Below are 25,910 nucleotides of genomic sequence, written 5' to 3'. Positions count from 1 at the left end.
GCCCTGTTTGGATACTTTTATTTTTCACTTGGAAGAAGTTCACAGCTGCAAGGACAAAATTCCATCAAAGCCATTTCCAGAACCCTCACCCACTTTTTTCACCAAATCTCAAAGACCCATAGCTAGAACACCCAGCAGAGGTAACAGGAGATTGGTTTAAAACAGATAAAAGAAAATAATTTCTGACACAGTGAGTAGTGAACTTCTGGAACTCGCTGCCAGGGGAATTAATGGAGGCAGACAGCATCAGGAGGCTCAGAAAGGGATTAGACAGATTCATGGAAAACAGTTCAATAAACAGATAGTAATAAACAGGTCAATAAACATCTAAAAAATTGCCATAGCTTTGAGTCATGAAGGGCACTAATTTTCTACATATCTAGAACCTTAGAATTAAGGTGCTTAAACTTGTTGAGAATGATAAAGAGATGCTTGGATTGCTATTTGGTTAGGTATGGGGATGAGGGAGGAAGAGAAAGGGGACTGATATCTGCCTGAACACAGCTGTGAGTTGTTTTTCTACCTGAAATCCATAAGGAAGGGAAAGGCTCTTCCAATGGGGGTCCTTAAAGGAATGGTTCACTAAGAATGTTACTGATTTTGAATCTCTACAGCTCTGGCAGTCTGTGAGAATGCTAAATTCTCAAAAATATCTTTGAAGTCTAGAACTGCACCTAAACCACACCTTTTACCAAGACAGACTGGGACCTTACTAGGCAATGGAATGCCCTACTGCAGTAAGAGTGCTCAGCCATGGGAGACCCTATATTCCACCTCCCTGCCCCCCCAAAAAATAAAAATCTGGGCAGAGTATATGTTGTCTATATTGCTTAATGCATTTTAAAAAGATGTCACCGTTAATTACTAGAATGATGTACTTGCCAACAAAATAATGCACAAAATGCACAATATTTCCCAACTCTCTTCCATATGCAGACCATTAATTAATGTCCTTACAAAATGAACCTTGTAAGTAACAATTTAGTCTTGATTCTGGTAAAATATGATTTTGAAAGCAGTGCTCATGGCTAAGCCATGGAGCTGCCAGCTGCCCTTTGGTAAAATGTGTGGTATAGTTTGGATTGCAGAACACTATTTTTTCTGCACAGGGTAAGGGAACACTGACTAAAAGTTAGGCTATCTCTACAGAAAAAGCATTGGGATCTTGAGAGGATTTAATTCTCTTTGAAAGTGGGCATCTGATTCAGATAGATGAGGTGCTAGAACAGCTACAAATGGGGGAGATAGATTGTGTCTTAAAAAAAAGACTATAATAAAAACAGAAAGTGTAAGTCATATAATGTGCCAGACCATATTGTAGTCTGGCAGAGAAATGGCTCCAGCCTATACTAGCACTATTTGTTTACAAGTTACATTTTCCTCATCTGTTGTTCTCTACCTGCAGAGTGACTTTGCATCTGCTCGAGATTTCAAGGTTATTGAAAAAACTTGTCTGTTTCCTGATTGAAATTTCACTTTGATTCCCTCTTTAGCTACTGAAACTTGTTACAATTAATGCTTTATAACATACCAATCACCATTGATGCTCTGCCTTAAAGAAATTTGAAAAATTTAGATATTATAGAAAAATAAACCCTGAAAATTTCTGGTTAGTGACATCTCCCACAGGCAGTGCTGAGCTTTGCCAGTCTTAATTAAGAAAGTATTTCAGCCTGTGCTTATATTTAGGCAAGTTCATAAATTTCAAGCAAAGTTTTGGAGTGAAAATTGAATATAAAATGAGGATAGAGAAGCAAAATTAGCATGGCCATTGTGTGCATTCTGCTTGGTGTTTCCAAAAAGTTTTAATTGCAGATGTTTATTGAACTATATTCCCTCCTGTACAGGAGATCTTCCAAATGAACTGATACCTCTTGATCGGTGAATGAGCCTTTAGGTATCCCAAAGATAGAAATGGTCCTCAGGAGGGAAAATATTATTCAGGATGTATAGCAGCAAACTGATTGCCATGGAAGATCATATGAGTAGAAGGCCTGATGACCTTTAAACAAGATGACAAATAGGAATTGTTATGGGAACTTTTTGAGGAAGAGCCTGTACTTATTTTTGGTATTTTTTGTAGGGATCATTGTAGTTGCTTCATGAAATTAATACTTTTTTTGGAAAAGAAAAAATGCAGAAATTTTGTACATAAACATTTTTGCCAATTAAAATGAGCCAGAGCAGAGTTTCACCTGTATGTGTAGATTCATGCTTTGCCCAGAACACTGTCTGTGCAGAGATAAAGTTTCTGTGAATGTGACTCCTCCTGTGTGCATGGACACTGTACCTGCTTCCTTACCAACAGCACAGAGACATCAATCTGAACCCAATATTTCCTTGCTGCACACAGCAAACCCAAGATAGAGGAAAAACTTTTCAATTCAGGTGTTAGTCTCTGAAATATAAAAGAAAAAAAAAAGAAAACAAATTACCATTAGGAATAATTCTAGTTGCCATTGTTATTTAGCTACTGTCTTTTCTCTGTATCACTGGATCATCTCATCAACACTCTTCCATTGCTGATGCAGCCCAAAGTGCTTTGGTTTGATGGTGGCAGTGCCACTGGTGGAAGAGTGTTTCACTGTCAGTGAAATAATGCATAAAGAACTGGAAAATCCTGGGGATATATTTTCAATTTGAATTTTTATGTTTATTTTCATTCATGAAACCTGATATAGCCAGTCAGTAATGTGTAAGGTAGGACTCCCTGTTCTCCCTGTATTCCAACTTCATGCTCCATTGCTACTCCATGGTACTACAGAGATATTTTTGAGCAGGGAAAAGAAGGGTGAAACCTTTACCAATCTGTTAGAGAAACCCTAGAAGTGTGTGTTGTTATAGTTAAATGGTGTGTGACTTATAGTAAAATGACACATGGGTGAATTTTTTCTTTAAAATGTTTTGTATGTAGTATGTTACAGGCCAGTGTAATTTGGTTTTTATTCTGATTGTTTTTATGTATAGAAGTAACTTTTCAGGAAGAAAAAGTTTAACTGTAGGTGCCCACCTTGATTTTTGTGTTCTGTGTTGATGACTGCAGGATATGGGTAAATTAAATATTTTCATGTATATGTTTTTGTCATTTGCAACAATTAGCTTCAAATCTCTTCGGATTGAAGTTAGACCCTGAGATCTATATATGGATATAAAACTTTGTCCCTGATTCAGTGTGAGTTTGGATCAAAACTCATGAAGTTTATTGAAAACTTTCACCAAGTTGGTTCTTTATTGGGTCCATCAAGTATATTTTAAAAATTTGTGCCTCCCCCTATTTTAAGCCCTGGTATCTCTGCATATCATGGACTTTGATGCTTTGTGATTTTTATTATGTACTTTTGCCAGCCTGTTGCATGTTTGGTGTAGCTTCCACTGCAGATAGTCCCTTCAGAAAAGTCTAGTAACTTCCCATGAAAAATTTAACATAGGTGTTTTAATGAAATGCAGTTTTAAACATCTGATTTTCCTAACCCTGGCAAAAGACCCCAGGTCGTAGCAGTAAGCACAGATCCCACAGCCAGGTTCCCACTGCCAGCTGCTCTCTGGTGGTTCCTGCCTCCCAGCACACAAGGAGCAGTGTGCTAGTTTAACCGTAATGAAACCAGGGAAATTTGGCTTACACTGAAAGCTGTACTAAGTTTACATCACATTTGCCAAGAGCATGTACACTAAAAATTGCTGTGAATCACTTAACTTGTGCTAACATGTTACTCTGTGATAAGTTGTGGTAAACCAATTTTCTGATCTTCTGAATCCATGAAAGCTGTGCTGAATTTCACTTGACTTTGGGTGGTTTTATTTGAACTCAGTCTCTTGCTGCTTGTTATTAGCTATAGGAGCCAGGGTGAGATCAGAGTTCCATTGTGATAGCAGTACTGCAGCCAGAGGCTTGGGGTGTTATTTCAGTAACTTTATCAGTCTGATTTAACAAATTGATGTAAAATTAAATACAAACAAACAAACAAACCCACTCCAAACCAAATTAAAACAAAAAAACAAATGAATGAGTAAAAAAGCCACAAAATGTTCAGAGTGACTGCAGTGCTGGTAAGGAAATTATGTTGAGATAGTTTTTAGAGAAGAAAAGGAGGAGTGAAAACAGAGAGTCTTTCAGGACAAAGTGTTTAGTGGAAAAAGCTCATCCAGCTCTCTCTCTCAATGCAGTTTGTCTCAAGAGAAGTTGCCTGTTGCAGAGGGATTTCATGGTACCAGCTCATTCCCACTTAGTTCAGGTATTTGAAAACAATCACATTGAAATAGATTTCCCCTATTTCTCTCTCTCTGTAACTGTTGTATTTGTTACAAGCTCTTCAAGAAATCTGAAAGTAATTTGTTCTTCTTTGATGCTTGTGAAAATTTTTAAAAAAAGTTGAAGAAAAACTGGAACTGTAAAAGGAAGCAGAAGAACTAGGGTAGTTTGGGACATATGTGACATTTTTTTTCCTTTCTCTTTTTCATAGCTGGTTAAGATATGTACTTGTGTAAGAAAAAAAGTTGTATAATAAACATATTAGTAATGTTGGAAGTTAGACATGTTTTCAGAATACATTGGTGGAATTATTCTGGATCAGTTGACTCTTCTGTAAATATGCCCTTAAGGTCAGGAGGACCTTTGGTTCCACTGCTTTAAAAATGCCATTTGCATGAGTTCAAATTGTCCAGGTCCAGTTCTCAAACACAACCAACTTTTTGGCAGCATTTCAGAAATTATTGTTGCATTGGATTGGTACAGATATATACAGATATTTTTCACACTTCTGTTTCTTTTTAGCATCTCCTTTCATATTTTCTATAGAAGATACAATTGAGCATGATTAAATCTTCCTTCTGTATTTTATAGGATAGTAGAGAGAGTCACTCGCTTTCAGCCTCTTGATCAGAAGACAGGAGAGGATGACTTCATCAACATAGGGCATTTAGAAATGGATTACTTTAACCATTTTTTAAAATATAAAGCCTCTTCTATCTGTAACAAACTGCAGGAAAGTGTTCGTCATGCAAGAAAGTTTGGCTTTCAAGTGGAGCCCACTTTTGCTCTTTTCATTTAGTACTGGGGAAAAAAAATCTAAAATTATTTTTGAGGCTACAGAAAGGCTTTTTCCTGAAGAGCAGCAGGAGATGCTTTTCTCCCAGTTGGACAGTGTGCTGATCAGTCTGTGGCATTTAACCCTGGGAACAAGGAGGATTCTCCTCCTTGACCAGAATGGGGACCAAGGATCTGCAGAGCATCCTGTGGAGTTCCATGCTGTTTTCTGCCTCAGCACAAGGCAGCGATCAACATCCCCACAATGGTGATTCACTTTGAGTTACTCATTTAGTAAAGCTTCAACTGCTTTATAAATTAAGGCAGACATTATCATTTTTGAGAAATCTAACAATAACAGCCTACCAGATTCCAGAGAATAATAGCAATGACCAACTGTGCAGGTCAGAGGGGCTGTGAGTGTGCATTCGTGAGGACTTCGGCTCTCCTTTGAGAATTTCAGACAGAAGCTTCTATTAAAGTGCAAAGTATTGTTATTATCTTTGTCCTTTATACATATTTAAATAGTACATGATAATCATCTCTGTGAACTCTTAACTATTCATAAAGGTGGCTGTCAGTTAGAGGCCTGAACCAGTACTCCAGATCCAAATACTTAAAATGATAGATCATGTTGTAACCTTCTGAGAATTATTCATAACCTTTGTGTAGGAGGAGTTTCCTTTTAGGAGACAGGCTTTGCAGATGATTAGTTAGTGGGGAATTTAATTGTTCTGTTGGGGTAATGATATCCAAGAATGGTGGAGAAATTTTGCCAGCTTAAAGTAAATTTTGTAGATTTACCCACAGGAAGAGCAAGAGGCAGAGAGAGGGTGATGAAGGTAGAGGGTTCAACCACTTTTCATCCTTCTTGGTGTAGCATTTTCTGATCCATTTCTGATCCTCCATGGCACAGGGAGCTTCAAGTAGCTTCAGGTTACAGCTTTAGCTACCTGTGTGCCCGCCACTGCCCCCAAAGAAAGTTTAAAGACGTATATCAAATTAAAGTTGTATAGAGACAGGTTTGCTCTGAACCATGAAATTTTGAGAACTTCATACATGTATTTTGCAACTCTGTACTCAGAACAACTACCTAATTAGCACAAAAACTTAGGTTGGATCCTCCAGGTGGAGTGTAATGGAATGCACATTTTAAACCAAAAAATGTTCAGTCTCTGTGGACTTCCCAAACACTTTCCTCTTGGGCTGTTGGCTGTTCTTTGGCCACCTCTTCTCTTTGACTCAAAGCAGAATTTACTTAATCTAAAAAAACCAAAACCAAACGCGTCTTTCTGACTGAAACTTGAATCAGAAACCTCATATGCTGACAATCCATGCAAGAAGTGTCTGCCTTGGGCTGCTGCTGGCCAGCTGTGAACTCAAAGCCACGTGTTCCCCTTGGCCCAGCCTCAGGAGAGGCCGTCCCAAACACCAACAGCCCCAGGAGAAAGGAGCAGAGCAGAGACCAGGCAGGTGGGAAGCACCTTCCCTTTCACAGGAGCATCATGCAGGACTGTGGGGTCTTGGCACATCTTCCCAAGGGCTTTCCAGAAGTAGAGCCTTGCCTGTATCACACATGGCCTCATCTCCTCTGGAGCTCATCAGGCCTTGGAAAGAGCAGCCTGTGCATCCAAGCTCTGATGGGCTGCTGTCCTGCCTGGAGAATTCCACTCTTCCTGATTGAGGGAGATACTCTACTCCTTCCTCTAGTTTATTTTACCCTCTTGGTATGCAGAGTATTCTTTGTTAATCTTCCTTATTTATTTGAATGTTAATTGGTCCTTATTAATTTGGTTTTCTGTGCTGGAAGCCAAGGTCAACAATGAGTCCTTCCACATTAGCTCTTAGTGTGATTGCAAGGTAGTGCAATGCATCTTGGAAAAAAGTAGAAAGAAGCCTTCCCCCTGTTTTTAATGTAACCTTTGTGTTAGGTAAGGGTTTGGAGGTTGAAAGAGAGAGAGAAAATGTATGTTCAGCACCAACTGAAGGAGTCCTATTGATTGAAAGGGACTGTTAAATTAAAAGACAGTTGTTTTGAAAGCAAAATATCACTTGACCCCGAAGAGACAGGCAATTGCAGCCCTGGGGTTAGGTATAACAACAGAGCTGGTTTTGCTGTGGGAATGCAAACAGCAGGCCTGGAAAACAGATTTAGGTTTTTTCTGTCGCTTCATTGTTTGCATATGCAACTTTCCAACTGCTGTTTTTGTTGCTCTAAGAGCAGTCTCTTCTGAGAACACCCTTCTTTTGGGCTGGAATGGCCATTTTATAAGATAAAAGTAAGAATTTTTGTCTAAAACAGATTCTGTTCCATGGGGCAAAACAAACAGAGCTCTCATAACACTTTAAATAGTAATCAAATATGTTTTTCTGTTTGCATTCAAAAAGGTGGAAAGGTAACTTGACAAGATGAAAGAAGGAACCAGATTTGTGTACCCTCCCTTTCTCAGTAACAGGTATAGAGTTTTAGAGAAGACTTCAAGGCAAAAAAGAAAAAAGCATAGAATATACTGTTATGGTGTTATTTTTGTCTTTCATTTTTATGACAACTTATTTGTACTTAAAGGAATCTTTCCAAAGAGTTAAGAAGCATCATTAAATAAAGACTGTGAAATGTGCAATATGGCTTATTTATTTAAATGTTAATTGGTCCAACGAACACTTCTAATTAGCTCTATATTTGCTTAGCAAAAAGTTTTACAAATTCCAATTGTGAAAAGCAGCTATTTTGAGCTGGTAAGCATGTTGCAGAATCAGCTATGATTTTTCTATAGTTCTCAGCCCTTGAAGGCACAATTTAATTTTTCATGTATGCATACTAGCAACGGTAAACACTTGCGAGTGTAAAGAACCTTCTTTAATTAGCTGCACAACAATTAAAGGATTCACAAACTAAATTGAACCCTGTCTCTGTGCTTACTAGCTGAATTCTACCACCTGTCACAACAGCACTTTGTTCAATCTGTTATGCAAAATCATTATAGCAATATAGCTGAGGAAAAAAAAAGAGAAAACAGCAATTATTTCTTACTTTTCTCTTGAATGGGTTATTTTGGGTTATACTGATGTCAGGTTCATTGAAGCTAACCTTTTGAAATCTGTAACAGCATAATACTTATATGGCAGGCTTAGAATAGCTAGGAGAATATTTTGTTTTACCCTTTCAAGAGCAAGTGAGGCACATCCTGAAAGTACGGTACTTTCTCTGATCATTTGGAGGAAAAAAAACCTCACCAAAAACTGTGCTAACTCCTGCAGCAGCCTGTTATTGCTCTTTGTCAGACAAAAAAATGACCAACATCTAATAGTACAAAATACTCTTTTGTTATTAAAGCTTGTATGCCAATATGAAATCTAGTTTCAAAACCCACTGGTTTCCTAGAGTGGAAAGAGCTGCACTTTTAGCTTACCTGTCGTGGCTTCTGGCATATGTGATTATTCTTCAGATCCTGAAAATAAAGTAGCACATAAATATAATCTATAAAATACTGGACTTAATTGTGTGCTAACTTTATTTTTCCTTCAAGCAGAAGTGGTTAAAAATGAAGAAGTTTGCATCTTTATAGAAGAGCATTTGACTGCACCCCTTCTCTGAAGGGAGCTGAAAGGAACAGGTGCACCAGGACACCAGGGGTCCTGATTTGCACCCCCATTTACACCTTCATGTGCAGGAGTCAGGCTCTGACAGCTCCTGGAGACCTGGCTTGGGGTGTGCAAAACTTCAGGCACCATTTCACCCCGCTGCTGCCTGGGAAGGTGAACGCCTGGTTTACCCCCTGCTCACTCATCTTCCTGCTCATTTTGTGCTGGGCAGAATTGGAGGGCACAGGAGGAGGGTGGAAACTTATGAAAGGCCAGCTGGGGGAGGAGGTGAGCATGGGGCAGGAGGGTGAAGGCCCATAGCAGTGCCTTGTGTCACCTGCCCTGCTGCTCCTTGCCCAGCCCTTTGCAGGGACACTGATCCACCCCTCAGCACCCCAGGGCTTGTGGTGCTGCTGAGCATTCCCAGTGAAGCAGCAGCACATTTCCTCTGTGTAAGGACTGTGGGGCTTGCAGGTAGTGAGGAAGACCTGTTTAGGTTTCTCTTTATTCTGCTGTGACAGCTGACAGGAATGTGCACCTCGCTGCCAGCTCTCCTGCGGGAGAGGCACAGGTAGGTTCTGTGTGCTCACCAGAGCTGAGGAGCTGAAAGCAAAGCTGCCTGCTGACAGCTTCCTGAAATCATATCAATAACATATTGTTAGCTCTGCTGATTGAAGCTAAAAGAGTCTGCTGTTGGATAAAGGATACGTGATACAGGCATTTCATAAGCTGGGGATATAAATGAATAACTCTGCTCATTCACAGTGCTTACACTTTTTACAGTATAATTTTTATACCATTGTCATTTTACAATATTTTTCAAAAACACAGAAAGAGAACAAAGAAGTTATTTAATAACACTGTGAGTTTAGTTTTTTTACTAAAAAAGTCAATCAGAAAATAAAATTCAACAAAAAATTGGGGAAAGACTTTTTTTTGTTACTCAAAAAGAAAAAAAAAAAAAGAAAATAAAGCTGCAAGGAAGCCAGATACTTTGATTAAAGTTGACTTAAATTCTCAGATAATTTTGCACTGAAGTATGAGGAGCCACAATTTGCTCTATACATCTTCTTTCTTTCTCACATCAAATAAGAATAGTTAGTCTATTCTGAAGTATAAAACTAAGGAGGAGATGAAAATCCTTTTAATTAGAAAGAGGTATAATGATCTCCATATTCATAAGTGTAGGTGCAAGGGGCTGGAATTCAGAAAAACGAGTTTCTCCTTGGGCAAGAGGAGCAATACCATTACCCAAGCAGGGAACTCCTAAATGCTCTCAGCTCTGGAGATTTGGGATTCGGTCCTGTAGGATGAGAATCTCTCTGAAAATCGTGTTGCAAGTAGTGGGAGCCCACTCACTGCCTCCCACGGCCAGGTGCTTGAACCTGAGCCACCAAGCCTTTCCCCCTCCTTTGGTCTGGCTCTGTGTTTTATGTTGGAGTCACCTGGAGTCACACTGGTTTGCAGCAGTGTGAATTAACATGGAGTGAAGCTTTACACGAGCTGGAGAAAGTGAACACAAACTGCTCATTTGCACAGGTTTTTCAAGAGGCTTGAAGTAGTTTCAGTGAGAGTTTGTGGCGTTTATTTACGTGTTGTGTTGAAATCTTGCAGTGAAGCAGTCCCTGTTAGTCCCTGGTCCTTGTGATAACTGTAGCTGCTCTCAGCTCACTGTGGGACTGAGGGCTCCTGGGATGTTGTCAGTCACTGGAAGGAGTTTGGTCAGAGCTGTTTGTGGCCAGAGCTGGCTGCTAAGGATATGTTACAGTCAGCAGAGTCCATCTCCCACCGGACTTTGCAACTGTAATTGAACTTGCCAGGGTCTGTCATCCTGGGATTGCATTTATCAGACTTTCTTTGTCAGCTTTGTTACCACTCACCTAGCACCACGAGAGGCTGTCTTTTCAGCCAAGGACCTGCAATGTTGCAATTACCTTCAAAATTATCTAAAGAATTTTTTATCCTGCAGGTAGCTTTGAAATGTTATTGTATTTTACAGTATTCCTTTTCCTCCTATTCATCTATCTGCCATGTGTCTGCCAGGTTTTCAGTGCCCTTTCTATTAATGATCAAAGCTACTGTGCCCACATAAACCAGGGTTGCCCAAGCAGCAGTTGGTGCCCAGCTTGTTGGGTCCTGGAGGCTATTGCACTTAAACACGTGTCCTCTTTCACCATAGTCTGCTCACATCTCTGCTTCCATGGAGAGATGCACAAGGTGATTCCTTTTCCTGTACCTGATTCCTCAGGGCAAAGGGAGGAGATTCTCTGTTCCCTCCAGGGGCTGCGCCCCACTGCAGCCAAGAGCACTGCAAAGATAGGACTTTTTTTTGTGGTCACTGGTGTGACATCATTGTTATTCCCTTGGTTTAACTGAAAAATTGTTACAACTGTTTGGTACCATCATTCAGAGGAAGAGAATAATAAAATAATCTCACTGCAACAGGTAGAGAGGATTTTAAATCAGCTGGGAAAATACAGGAAAATACCACTTGTAAGTTACTTTTGTTATGGGATGTTGCTGTTTGGGGTTGTATTTCTCCCTCTGAAAGAGAAGTGTGATGTATTTATTTTTGCTTCTCTAAAAGGACATATGATAAAGAGCTTGTTTTTTGGAGATTTCTGACCCCAGATTGGGGGGGGCGGTGTCTGAGCAGCACAGTGACTGCTAACCACACCCTGGTAAGCCTGAGCCACTTGTATCAGTGGGAAAGCAGCTTAGGAGGTACAAGTTGGCCTTTGAGTTCCCAGCTCTGCTCCTGTGTTCATGACAGTGATCAATTAATAAAGTTAAATGACAGAAGCAGTGGTGTATCAGTAAGAATATGGGCAGAACAGAACTCCAATGGAATAAAGGGGATTTGTGTTTTCTTCTGCTTCATTTTATTTGGTGACAATTAAGTACATTTTTTTATGCCTTAGTCTGTGTGGTGTTTCCTCATCTGTCTTTTCCACTTAATTCTTTAATGAGTTTTTCCTTTCTGCTTTTTGGGAAACCACAAACTCAAAGGGTATTCTATGAAATGTTTGCTTTTTTTTTCCAGCATTAACCTGCTACTAGAGTCCCTGCCTATTTCAACTGCATCTTTTACTCTATCTCATTCCACTCAAACTTTACGGCTTTCTCAGCTTTATCCTTTTTTTTCCTTTCCCCCCCTGGAAATTAGTATTAAACTAATATGATGAGTAATAACTCATCAAAGCCACTTGTATCTAGGAATCACTATGACCATCTAAATTATGTGTGGTATTTTTTGTCACTAAGTCTATGTGTTATAGGGAGAAGAAAAATATATCAGTTGGAATGAGGGAAGAAAGACGATAGAATTTGGAGAGAGAAAGTATTAACAGCCAAGAATCTCTGTTATTAAAAAACAAACAAAAAAAAATTTCTAGTATTTTAAATGAAGCAAAAAAAATTATTCTGATAGGTTTGCCATGAGTTAAAATCCCTGTCTATTCAGCAGTCAATTATGTTTGATAAAGGAAAGCTATCTGGCATACTGGACTAAGCAATGGGAGTCAAGAGTTCTGGATGCTGTCCCTGGCTTCTTTACAGAGGATGAGCCATCTATTTAAGTCAAGATATATGGCAAGCTTTTTCCTAAATGAGATGTGGAAATGATCAGTTTGGGATACTTATTTCTACAGTGCTGAAATTCTGAAAACCTTGGTTCCTTTACACTCTTTGGGAGCACAGAAATTGGGCAAATTACTTTTGAATTTCTACCTGTTTCCACAGCCAGGGTATTAAGATGTTGGATATTTCTGTACCCAGCAAAGAAACATTTAGCAGGGTGTTCCTCTCCTCTCTGAACTGATCACAGTCAATCATACTTTGCTTTGGGGTCTCATGTGCTGGAGGCCTTTAGGGAATGCTGGGGCAGGAGCTGGTGGGAGTAACTGCTGGGGAAGTTTTAGCAGCTGCTGGGGGGAAAGGAGGAGCTCTTTCCACATGTGTAGTCTGGCCCTTTATGCTTTTCATGGGGGGTGACTTTTTTTTAATGTTGTTTTTTTCTTAAATATGCTGACCCTGAAGAATCCAGCAATTTATCTTTTCATTCTCTCTATATTTCTTCCTCTCTTTTTTTCTCCATTTAGAATTATTAGAAGTAAAATAAATGCAGTTGTATTATATATGTACTTAAATGTATGTATTATCACATGTGTTCTCTTTCATGTGCAACAGGTTACACAAGGTTTAATGTATTAATCTTTCTTTTTTCTTAAAACATTTTCTTAGGCACGTAGTTTCTGTCTTGATGTCATCACAGGTAGCCCATATGCTTAGTGATGCATTGTTTTGTCTACAGTCTAACTCAATAGCATGCAATTTGGAGCATCCTTAATTATCCTACAAACCATTTTGTGATAATGAAACCAAATATGGTGTAGACTTGGCTGACATCTCTGTGATATTACTTGGCATACAAAATATTTCTGTTTAAAATATAAATTGGTTACTGCTTCTTCAAAATATGCATTCTATTAATTAAATCTATACTTGAGACATCATCCCCCCACCTCCCAAGCTGTTATAAGTATTCTCTCTCTCCTTGTTCTGTATGCAGATAGGGTTGGCTATGGGCTCTCTAATTTGACAAAAAATAGGCTAACCTTGGGGTCTTTCAGTCCTACAACTACATTTGAGTGTGCAGATTCTTTCCATATAACTAGGTCTTTTGTTCCACTAGAGCAAATGACTTAATTTGTTAGAGAGTTTTTTTTTTTTAAAGGTTTAACTGTAGCAGTCTTTACCTAATAGACCTGGGATTGCAGGGAGGTGATTAATGTGAATTAAAGGATCTCTGTGACACAGGACTAAAGGACAGAATGACGGTGCTGTTGTTGTTGTTGGCAATCCCACTCATGCAATTTAATTCCTCCCTAAACCAGATTCCCAACATTTTGCATAAAGTCTAACTGGACCACATACTTTTCAAAAGTCTCTCTATTCAGGGATGTTCTGTTTATGCATTTTCCCAGGCAATGTGTGTCTTTGTCCCTTGGAATCCATCTATTTATTGCAGTGACACCTACTGCTGAGAGAGCTGATCCGCAACAGGCTCAGATCCTGTTAAACTTGGCCAACAAGCACTTCATGACTCAACCAGCAGATGTTTCTGTGGCTCAGGTCAAAGGCAACTTATGGACTCAGGTTTTTTTGCTTTGCTCTTAGCATTAAGTGCCAAGAAAGTCAACCCTAGGTACAGACAGTTGACCTGACCAGTAGCAGGAGGAACTGAACCAGGGCCCTGAGGATCTGCAAAGACCAAAGCATTAGTCTGTTGAGCCACTGTGCTGGCTACAGTCCAGCAGTTTCAGACAACTGACTATCTGATTGCATGCCTGGATTTTAGTAATGATTTCACATACTTATTTGATGATTTGTATCCAAGCTTATGCTTCTGACAGGTGCCCTTGTGAACAAAATCTCGCTGGGCTATCACATATGAATATTTCACAGTCAATCATACTTTGATCTTCAGGACATATGTGCATTTGACATTATATTTAGCTGTGCACAAAATCTAAGTCTAAGCCTTTGTGAAATGAAAAAAAGAAAATCATCAACCCATCATTACAGTTTTGGATTTAAGTTGTTTCAAACTGTGCTTTGAGTTCTGTGGTCTTAACTCTTCTGTATTGATCTCTTTGTAATTGGTTCAGGGGGCCTGATCCCCCTGTCCTCACCCAGCTGAAATGCTTGGCCTTTTATTTGGAACTTTCCTGTGTGAGGAATGCAGGATTAATAGGGTCAACATTATGTATCCTTTAATGTTATATAATGGGTTAGAGCGTTGCACACTTCCAGTGCAGTGCAGTGTCCTCAGATGAGAATAGGAGATTCAGAGCCCTTTCCATGCTGTAAAAATGACAAAAAAAATGAAATAATAAATATGCTTTGTAGAGTCTTCCAGGCATTTTATTATTTTATTTGTACTCTGTGATGGTAAAGTGGTTCATTAAAAGCTTAATTTTAAGGTTTCTTCAATCTGATGTGGATGCCAGTTAGATTAATTAAAGTGAATGATCAGATAGGAGCTACAGGAAATTGATCAAATTGGAGAGGGTTTAATCAGTTGTATACATTCCAAATTACATGAAAATAACAAATTTACTTTAAAAAATGCTGTTTCTAAAGTAACAGAAGCTTTAGTTTAATGAAGCATTCCGCAAATAAGGCTCTAGTATGAATTTTGGTATCACTCTTTTCTTTACTTTTACCATCAAAAGATCACTATGAAAAAAAAGTAAAATGAGAGTCAATGTTTATAAGCTAAGAAATAATGATCCTAGATGCAACCAGTGCCTGGAAAAAAAAAAATAATCTTTTTTTTTTTTTTAATATTTTAATCTACTGGACTTTCAGTACCAATTATTTATCTTTCTCTTCTTTTGATCTGACTTCTTAAGTATATGCAAGTGAAATAGAATAAATAAAAAGGAAAACAGATTTTGCTAAGTCACATGCAAAGTAGCAATAAATCAAACAGCTTGTCTGCATTCTTCTAATCTTTCTACTCTAATCTGTGAGTGAGATTTATAAATGACCTCTCCTCTCCTCTGTGCTCATCTTCCTAGATTGTGATCACAAATGGTTCACAGTCCTCCACTCCATGGGTGCTACCAACCAAAGACTGCTCTGGTGATTTATCTTCCACTGATCAGTTATCAGTCCCAAAGGCTGTGCTAACTAGAAAGTACCCTGCAGATGTAACAGGTATTTTAGAAAGCCACTCTCTTCCCAGCCCAAAGTAAAGGCAGTACAGCCTCAGCAAACCGCTTTCTGTCTGCTAATGACTTTTGAAATTTCAAAATCCCTCTGCTAACCCTTCTTTAAGACATAAAAACTGTTGTGGAATGAGTTGGCTCTGTTGTTACTAAAGGAGTACTTTGTTTTGGAATCAATAAGCAGCTTGTTTAAATATCAGCACTACAAAGCAGCTACAGTTTTGTCAAATGCCTTCCCGGCTGCCCCCAGCGTGGTCCCGGCGCTGGAGGGTGGGTGTTGGTGTGGGGCTGCAGCCCTGGAGCCTCCTGGGGCTGTGGGATGGGGCAGCCCTGCTTCCCCCAGAGCTCTGAGAGCCCACAGAGAGGCTGTGCTCTGCTCCTGCTTCAAACCAGCTCTCGGGAGCTGCGAGTTACACGTGCTCTGCAATGCCTACAAAGCCTAAATGTGCTAATGGCACTAATGGTGATAGCCAATTACCAAGCTGGCCTTAATATGTTTAAATAAAAACAAGTAGATAGGACACATTACCTGTGGGCCAACTTTCTTTTTTTAAAGACATCCTGTTATACTCCAGAAACCATATATTTTCCTGATATAATTATATTATACCCCAAGGAACAGGACACCTACTTAACAAAAACTCCTATGAAGTCAATGCAATTACTCTATTTTACATAAGTAAAATGAGAATAGAATCTGGCCTAATGTTTATTTCATTTTATCAGACTGGATAATGCTGTCCTGGTGGCATTAAATACAGCTGATCTCTCCCCTCCCCTTCCGTGCACACATGTTTTTGTTAAAATCTTACTATTTACATCTATGTCTCTTAGTATTGCCTACAAATCAGTCAAAGAAGAGTAGGTCATTTATCCTGCCCTACTGTTTATATATTAATCATCTGGCAAATAAACTGCTCAGTATCCTACCCACCTCAGTAATATTTGTGATGTAATTTGTTTGGATGCCCAAATGTCACCAGCGTTGATTGTAAGAGATGAAAAAAATGTACTTGCTCAGCACACCAAGCTCTGGGCTAAAATGTAAGCATGAAATCTCTGGTTTATTTTTGTAATAATGTTTACAGCTGTTTAATGACCCTGAAAGGGTTCAGTAGTCTGGTGTTCTGTATTTCTTAACAGGAGTGTATTATGCTTATAACAGCTTTAGTTCAACTGTTTCTGCTGCAACAATAAGAACAATATTTAATAAAAATTCAATATATATTCTGATCTCAGCAATACCTGTTTACGAGTTGCTAAGAACAGAAGCAGTCTGTATTGGAGTATTTAGAATTTGCCAGTGGACCACAAGATAATGTAGATATATGTGAATTTTTCTAGCTGGAAAGATAAATACCAGGTCTATATTCTGAAAGCATAAGTAACAGTGTGTGTAGCTCTAACTGCTCAGAGGATCAGGGCCAGAGCGAGCTTGTCGTTTAAACACGTGAGCTTGTAAAGCATTACTTTGCTTACTGAACTGTAAATCTTTTAACTAACCTAATCTAAGCTATAATAACAGCACAACAGTGGCTTTAAAATGACTGTTTTCTCTACAGCACTGAAGAGGGGAGAGCTTCAGTGTGTGTGTGTGTGTGTGTGTCCAGCAGGAATGAACAGGTGTAAATAGGAGCTGAATTTGGTCCATCTGTTTACAAAGATAACAGGTGTGTGTCTGCACATATGTGTCTGTATACAGATATTCGTGTGCCTGCATATGTTTACATGTGTGCTCAGGCATAGATTTATCTTTAAATTCTCTCATCCTGCTTGCCATAATTTTTTTCCCTCTGTTTCCAGCAAGAGGAAGCTCAGCTTCTCGTATTACATTAATGTAGTTGTGATGACAGGCATTTCTGGTGTCATAATTGGTTTTAAATTCCAGTAATCCATTTCAAATAGTTAAATAAAATCTGTGTGTTCAATTGAAATGGCTAAAGCCAGAACTTTTGCTATTGATATCGCAGGAAATAGTCTTGAGGGCAAAAATGTGAGTGAAATCAAAATAACTATTAGTATCATCAAAGGGACTTGAATGTCTCACTGTACCTTTATGTAGGAGATGAGAGAGAGTATTTTATAATATCTGTATCCCATAGTGAGTTTCATAAGCTGAGCTCCTCCTCAGAGGAAGAGGATCCTGCACACGGGGCACAGTTGGTGGGCAGATGGCCTTGGATGGTCGATGTGCTGCCTCCCAGGGGTGCTGCTGCCCTGCCCAGTGCAGAGTGAACTCAGCTGGGTGTAGCCTGTGTCTGCAGCAGGGTTGGTGTGGGGCTTTTTGGCCACAGCAACTCACCTGGGCAAGAGCTGAGGGTTTCTTTAGGTTGGAAAGGGCAGCCCATAATTCCTGATCCCAACACGCTCTGGTGCCGTGCCTTGTCTTGAGAGACACTGTCTTTACCCAACATTTGAGATAATAAAAGGTCAGAAATATACTAAATAAACTTCAACAAATATATTTTGAATTCTTTAACAATCTCAAATTTGATTTGCAGTTCATTTTGTAAACATTTGTTAACTACAGAGAACATTGTGCTTCTGTTCCCAGCACGAGAGATGGCAAAACATTCTGTGCCTTCCTTATATGAGAGATCAGGACCATGAAAATAATGTGACAGACTATGTATTTAACAATTGAAAGCTAGAGGTCTTCCCAATCATGGAGCATCAAAGCAGCACTTATAAATTGACTTTTTCAGATTTTTTATTTTTGTATACTGTGACACCGAGGTGGGCACCATGAACTGCAGGGGCCTCACTGGGCAATGAAAGCCCCTTGCTCCACCTGGTGCAGCCCTCTCTGGCCATAGATCTAGACAGGGATGATGGATAAAGAGGGATAGAATGAAATTGCTAATTTTTTTTTTTTTTTAGAGAAATTAGGAAAATTAGATTGAGTTATCTAATTCATAGTGGAATGATGGATGAGGCTGTGTTTTGTTTCTGTCTTGCATGTGGATACAAGATGAGATTTTGGTAGGTTTTGCTGTGAAAGGGCTAAGGGATACCAGGAGTGGTTCCTGTGAAAGCTGAACAGTAGCAAGGTCCCTGTGTTCAGAAAAGCTGTAACTGAGCATGGCAGGAGGAGAAATTTCACAGGGCAGTACTTTCAGTGCCATGGTTGTACTTTGCAATGATGCCAGGTTGGAGTGAGGAACAGAGGAGCCAATTCAGAGCCAGAGGAAGGAGCAGGCCTGCAAGAAACAGGGGCAGATGAGGGGGAAATGCAGTTTGAGTGAAGAATACATCTTGAGATTGGGGTAGCTGGATCCCAGGAACTGCATGGCTGATCAGAGTGGGCAGCATTCAGAGCTGCTTGTTGCTCACTAAGCAAAGGCTTTGCTGACCTTTCTGCATATTTAATAAAAAATGTAAAACATTTGCCATGCCATAAGATCCATGGGGGGGGGGGGGTTAGGCTCCCTCGACTTGATCCAGCATTATTAGTCTTTAAATGAGAAATTATGGATTTGGTATTCCTCTAAACTAATTTTTTTACTTGTTCTCTCAATATTTTACATAAAATATTTCTGTGTTATTTTGGAAGACAGAAAATAGGAAAAAGGAAAAATTGGAAAACTTACCATGTTCCAGCTACAACTGCTGTTCCTTTATTAAAGTTATATTTGAAAAAGAAGCACAGAATAACTAAAACCTCAACCACAACTCCCCTCCCCAATCCAAATAACCATACATTTGAACTGATGCTTAGGGTTAAACATCAGAATTAATAAATTCCACTGGGATCTGTCAGCATTTCCAAACTTCGATAGAGCATAAAATGCTAAAATTAACTACCCAAACCTTTCTGAGCATGTAAAAGCACCAGGTCCTATTTAGATCAACTGAAAAAAAAAAGAAATTTAGACTGTAGTTTTGAAGCTGTTATAGAATAATGACAATTCACAAAGACCTTTCTAAACATTCTTCAATGTTTGTGTGTGTCAGCACATGCTATGCATTTCTGGAATTGTGGCATTCTTGTTTGCCAGCATGCCTTGTTTAAGCTTGGTGGGGAGAAATAACACTCCTGGGTATGTGGAATCCAGACAAAAAGTAGATTCAGGTTTTGGGGTTTCTCTTGTGTTGTTGTTTGGGAGAGTATTTGTTATTTTTTTTAAGAAGCACATAGGCAGATACTCAAAATCTCAGATAACTTTAGGCAATGGCAGACCAAAAGACCACAAGTATTCAGTTGTTTAATTAATCCTTTTGAACATGAATTTGGTTTGTTCCAAAAGTTAAGCAAACTTTCAAAAATTAAAAAAAAAAAGTGGCTTGTGTGTACCCACATTTTGAATGATTGTGGTCTGCTGCACAGAAAACTTGAATGGAAATTAAGAATTTTCCTTGTTTGCTACATGGCCTTGGGTGAACACCTGGCTTGATTATGTTCTCCTACTCTCTACCTTTGGAAATCAGACATTGCAAGCTAAATTTAAGTGGAGTCCTTTTATGGACTCGATTTCTTTATATTTTTATGAATAACAACAATTGACAGTGGGCAAATTATGGGTCCCCAACATGTGACCCAAATCAGACTGTTAGATTTTGAAAATGATCTGCTGTGTATATGGGCAAAATTAGGTAGCTCTTATTCTTTTTTAATACACAGGAATGTAACTCTTTCCTGTACTTACAAGATCTGCATTGTGTCACAACCTCAGTCATCCTGTCAGGAGCAAAGAGGTCTCCCCTCAAAGACCTCCCATACTTTGTTTTTAGGCCCTGATCCTGCAAATACTTAATCATGTGTGGAACTTGGCTTTCAAGAGTCACCCTTTGAAGTCTACTGGACTGCTCCCATGAGCACAATTACATGCATTTTAAGTGTGTGCCAGATCTGGACCTTAAATTGTCTATCAAGTGGCCACTGTGTAGCTGTGTGAGGAGTGGGGTCCACCCAGGGTGTGCCTGGAGCCTTTGTGGAAGACACAGGGAAAAAATGCTTTTGGGAAAAGCCAAAGAAAGGGGTGACCAAATGAATTTTTTAAGAACCTATAGAATTCAGTGGTTTTGAGAGTGAATAAAGTGTCAAATCACGCCACTGAACAACAAAAATCTTAATTGTAGTCTAATATAATCTTATAGCATCATATAGTTTATGAATTAGTTATGGGAAACTTTATATTTTTAACAGAATTTTATAGATACATTATATCTGTATAGAGTAGAGAAGTGGCAAGGATGGATTATTGTGGACAATTATGCAGACCAGAACAGAGCACTTGTGTTTAACAAACAGCTTTGAATTCTAATTTCCTGCAATATACATAGTGTAGCTACAATTTGTAGTCATTACTGTGTATTAGGAAAATTATTAGAATTCTTAAACTTGTTGAGGCTTTCCACAACACCTTTCCCAGATTTTAATTGGTTTTATCTAGTTCTATAAGAGAGCTCTTTAAAACAAATCAAAGTGTCTTAAATCACATGTATCACCCATCGAAGGACAGAGATATTCCTTCTGTAATCTGGCAAGTTTTCCTAGGAACAGAAATCTGAAGGTTCTCAAGGATGAATTAAAAGACTTGGCAGAAGATAATTTATGTGCCTTTTGATGGGCTCAGTTTCAAAATGACAAAATAACAATGTTTTGTAACAGAAGGGTTAAATCTTAATCTCAGAGGTTTACAAAGCTGCTAGTCACAGTCTCCTTAAAATTTAATATACCTCGTTAATGCTTACTTGCAAACACTGAAGGATTTTTATGATTATAATCATGTGTTACAGCACCTAGTACTGTTTCTAAGCAGCATACTAATCAGCTTAATGAGATATTACTGCACTTTTTGTTGACTAAAGCAAAATCCCTTTTATTGTTCTAAAGCTTGTCCTTTATTTTTTCCCAAAACATTATCTTGTTTTATTGTACACCAGTAAATATCATACCATCGGTTTTTTGTCAAATCATAAAACTATCTTTCTCATTGCAGAATGTGTAATATATTGAATATGGTTAATGGAACTGAAAGTTACAAATGGATTTCTATTTTGGGGTTTTTTTTTGCTGGCTTTTTAAATGAAAATGGGAGAGATGCATAAGATTTCTTTTTTATAGATTTAGAAATACAGACAGGTGCAGTTTCACAAGAAGGACAAGGGAGGTGGTAAATGCCTTTGCCCCTTCTGTAATAATTAGATTTTGAAATTGTCGCATATTTTAAAATAGTAATGAATAGTTCTTGGTACACATGCAGAATGCATACATGTATGATCAGAACTGTGCAGCACAGTTGGCACTTAATACACTTTTAATTGTTTTTACACTAATTCCTTTGCATTATTATGAGTAGGTAAAACATAAAATGCAAATTGTACGCCAGTGTTCAATGCTTGTAACTCTTTCACAGTCTGAATCTAAAATATCTTCTGATTTTCAGAGATGGAGGAAGCTAGTTTGTGCCTTGGTGTTTCTTCAGCTGTGCCAGAAGCTGACGCCCATCTCAACAGCACCATACTCAATGGGCAATATTCAATGAGTCAGAAGCTGCACCAGATCACTTCCCAGCTCAGCCATGCCTTCCCAGAGCTCCAGAACAGGCAGAATCCCGAGGAGAAGGCATCAGTGCCACTAGAAGACAAAAGTCACATGTCCATAGCAAACCAGCCCATCAGCAGCCAGATGGCCCTGCTGGCAAACCAGCTCAACAGAGAGGTCGACACCAGCTTGAACGGGCGTGTGGATCTGCAGCAGTTCCTCAATGGGCAGAACCTGGGGATCATGTCTCAGATGAGCGACATCGAGGATGACGCCAGGAAGAACAGGAAGTACCCCTGTCCCCTGTGCGGGAAACGCTTCCGCTTCAACAGCATCCTGTCGCTGCACATGCGCACCCACACTGGAGAGAAACCCTTCAAGTGTCCCTACTGTGACCACAGGGCAGCTCAGAAAGGCAACCTGAAGATACACCTGCGCACTCACAAGCTTGGAAACCTTGGCAAAGGGCGTGGAAGGGTGCGAGAAGAAAACAGACTTTTGCATGAGCTGGAGGAGAGAGCAATTCTTCGGGACAAGCAGATGAAGAGCAGCCTCCTGCAGCCACGGCCCGATGTGAAAGCGCAGCAGCACACCCAGCCCATGCCGCTCGCAAACTGTAACTTGTCTGTGCCACCTAATCACAGCACACCTGATATTTCAAACCCTGTTCCCTCTCCCAAGCCAGCCAGTGTCCAGGAAGAGGTTGTCGCTCAGACAGCCGGGTTCAGATGCACGTTTTGCAAAGGCAAGTTTAAGAAGCGAGAAGAGCTGGACAGGCACATAAGGATCCTACACAAGCCTTACAAGTGCACTCTGTGTGACTTTGCTGCCTCACAGGAGGAGGAGCTGATCAGCCACGTGGAGAAGGCTCACATAACTGCAGAGTCAGCGCAGGGCCAGGGCTCCAACGGGAACGGGGAGCAATCCACCAATGAGTTTCGTTGCGAGGTGTGCGGCCAAGTGTTTAGCCAAGCCTGGTTCCTGAAAGGCCACATGAGAAAGCACAAGGATTCCTTTGAACACTGCTGTCAGATCTGCGGGAGGCGATTCAAAGAGCCTTGGTTTCTTAAAAACCACATGAAAGTTCACCTGAATAAGTTATCTGTAAAGAACAAATCTCCTAATGATCCCGAAGTACCTGTCTCCATCAGCAGCATGTCCCAGGAAGCTCATGCAAACTTGTATTCAAGATATCTGTCATGTTTGCAGAGTGGCTTTCTTCCCCCTGACAAGGCGAGGCTGAGTGAACAAAATCAGATCTACAACAAAGGAGATATGCCCATGAAAGAGAAGGAAGTCTTGGGGAAGCTCCTTTCGCCCATTTCTGGCATTGGCCACAGTATTGCCGAAGGGGATAAACATTCTTTATTGGGCTGTCTCAATCTGGTGCCTCCTCTGAAATCCAGCTGTATAGAAAGGTTACAAGCTGCCGCCAAAGCAGCAGAGATGGATCCAGTAAACAGCTATCAGGCCTGGCAGCTTATGGCAAGGGGAATGGCCATGGAACATGGCTTTTTGTCTAAAGAGCAGCAGATACAGCGCAGCCACGAAGACACTTTGGCAAATGCTGGAGTTATGTTTGATAAGGAGAAGCGGGAGTATGTGTTAGTAGGAGCAGATGGCTCTAAGCAGAAAATGCCTGCTGATTTGGTTCACAGCACTAAAATGGGCAATCAGAGAGACTTGCCAAGCAAACTAGACCCTTTAGAAGGCAGTAGAGATTTTTTGTCACATGGTATGAACCAGGGACTCGATTACAACTTACAAAGTCATGGAAACATGAAAGAAAAGCCAACTGAATGCCCGGACTGCGGAAGGGTTTTTAGAACATACCACCAAGTGGTCGTTCACTCCAGGGTCCACAAAAGAGACAGGAAGGGAGAAGATGAAATAATTCAAGGTAGTCTCGATGAGCGGCGTGGGTCTGGAAGTGATCAAGAGTCTCAGTCTGTCAGCAGGTCGACAACACCAGGGTCCTCTAACATTACTGAAGAAAGTGGAGTAGGTGGGGGTCTCTCGCAGACAGGGAGTGCTCAGGAGGACAGCCCTCATCCTTCCTCACCCTCCTCTTCAGGTATGATAACTTCTTCTTCCCTCTCTGCACTGAAAGCTTCATAGCTGTATTTGAAATCATGGCAGTAAAGTAGTTTATGCATTCTCTTGTCAGGTTGTTTCCTATAGTCCACAGGGATGTGCTATTATTTGCCAGAACATCTGTGTTTGGGTTCCTGCAATGCCTTTGAGGTTAATTCTCTGCTCACCCTTTCCCCCTCCAAGGGCAGGTTTCCCAGCCTTTCAGCTGACACCTTCCCACCCTGCAGGATCTGCAGCCACCAATGGCTCTGTCGCTTCCAGGGCCTCTCCCTCCAGGTTTTGGAAGGTGGTTTTCTCCTCCTTTGCTATTCATGGTGTCTCTCTTGCAGATCCTGCCCAGTCCCCCGTGTTAAAGGGTGAGGAAAGATGCCTTCTTTGAGCTGCAGTTAATAAATTGCATGTTGTCTCCCCTCTCTGATTGCCCTCCTTCTGACAGCCACGTCAGTTCCTTAGCTATGTCCTTGTACCTGGCCACTGGGCTGATTAAAAAAAGAGATTCAGAAATACAAATTACTAACCTTTTGACAATCTTCTAACTTATGTGCAGATTTTAACTTGTATGAAGCCTTCTGCTTAATTCAGACCCGTTTGAAATTACAAGAAAAACAGAAGTCGGACTGAAACATTTTAATTGTATTATATGTCATGTTAACTTGCTTTGTATAAAATAGCAAAGCAGATAATATTTCATTGGGGATCTCTATAAAATATTGAGCTTCCTGGTACAATTTTTAAAGTTACTAGTCTATGACTGCTGAAATAAAATCTCCAAGTAATAACAGGTAAGATTTCTGGCCTCATGTATATTTCCAAAGTCACTTACTAATGGATAGTAAATTGAAAGTTATATCTTCAGCCCTTTATAAAGAAAGCACCTCACTAATACTGTAATCATTCTGCAAGCCTAACAACAGAGGAAATCATGCCATAACAAATACTCTGTTACTAATGGCAACATTGATTTCTGCAATCAGCCATTAAGTCTAGAAAATGAAAGACAGTTTGAGGTACCTTAAGGCATTACATTGCCCACTGTTAAAGAGCTGGTAGCAGGCTGTTGAGGGTAATTCTTTTTAGCTTTTTTCCCCCCAGTTTCGATAAATATTTTAGTATTGGAGGCAATTCACTGTTACAGTTATTAAGTATATGCCAGTTTACTTTTGTTGTTCTTGTCATGCTCCAGTATACTCTACTTCTGAGGCCAAATTAATATAAAAATAGTGTTAGTTTGCTGGCTTATTGCAAACCAGTAAAGAAATTGTTAAGACACATAAATCTGCACTCCACATTCCACAGATTCCTATAGTACTTAATGCTGTTGTTTAAATACCCATGAAACACAGTCTACTCTTAGAGTCATAGCCTCCTTTGCAATTTATTACTGGGGAGACACTTTAGAAAATTCTGTGTAGGAACAAGGCTAACAAGCAAGAGCGAATTTCATACTATATATAGTTGTTGAGATTCTTTTAAGAGGATTGAAAATATGTCAGGATGAAGAAGATTATTTTTCTAACTTTCACTTTAAAAAATCCTACACATTGTGGCGGGGGGGGGGGGAATACTCTTTATTATAAAAATTGCCACTTCTGTTTTGCAATGCCATAGAGCAATCAGAAAAGATCTTTTCAGAAAGAAAAGATCCTGAAATTGTTCAAATTCTGTCTGAAGCCTTTAAAGGCTGTCAGGAAAAGTTTTGAAAAATACAGCCCCAGAGTTTTCTGAGTAAGGCTGAACTGATAAAGATTGAAGAGGATTTGAAACAATGCATGTGAAAGTTGCTGCATTTTGAGTGCCCTGAAAACTTTAATTCCAAGCGTTCTGGTTCGTTAAATATATTATTGTGACAAGTTTTTCCTGTCCTTAGAGGCAAAAAACCCTGCAGTGCTGTCGTCTCTGTGACCACTAATTTAAAATTATTTTTAACTTGAACTAAAATTTATTTAAAATGGTTTTTTTCACACCTGATACATTTATATCAAAGCATGTG

General features: G+C 39.7%; 1 protein-coding gene across 4 annotated transcripts in view; it reads left to right on the top strand.

Annotated features, from left to right (window-relative positions):
* ZNF536 (zinc finger protein 536) overlaps positions 1 to 25,910 on the top strand; it is a 344,640-nt gene that overhangs the window by 136,450 nt on the left and 182,280 nt on the right. For all 4 annotated transcript variants that reach the window (XM_050979000.1, XM_050979001.1, XM_030227630.2 and 1 more), the window contains exon 6: positions 21,729 to 23,900. In XM_050979000.1, the coding sequence (XP_050834957.1) occupies positions 21,731 to 23,900 (2,170 nt within the window). In that variant the 5' untranslated portion in view covers positions 21,729 to 21,730. The remainder of the gene's footprint in view (positions 1 to 21,728; positions 23,901 to 25,910) is intronic.

This window comes from Serinus canaria, chromosome 11 (assembly GCF_022539315.1).
Source record: "Serinus canaria isolate serCan28SL12 chromosome 11, serCan2020, whole genome shotgun sequence".
Classification (NCBI taxonomy): domain Eukaryota; kingdom Metazoa; phylum Chordata; class Aves; order Passeriformes; family Fringillidae; genus Serinus; species Serinus canaria.
Note: the sequence above shows the minus strand (reverse complement) of the source record. Positions and strands in the feature narration are given on the sequence as shown.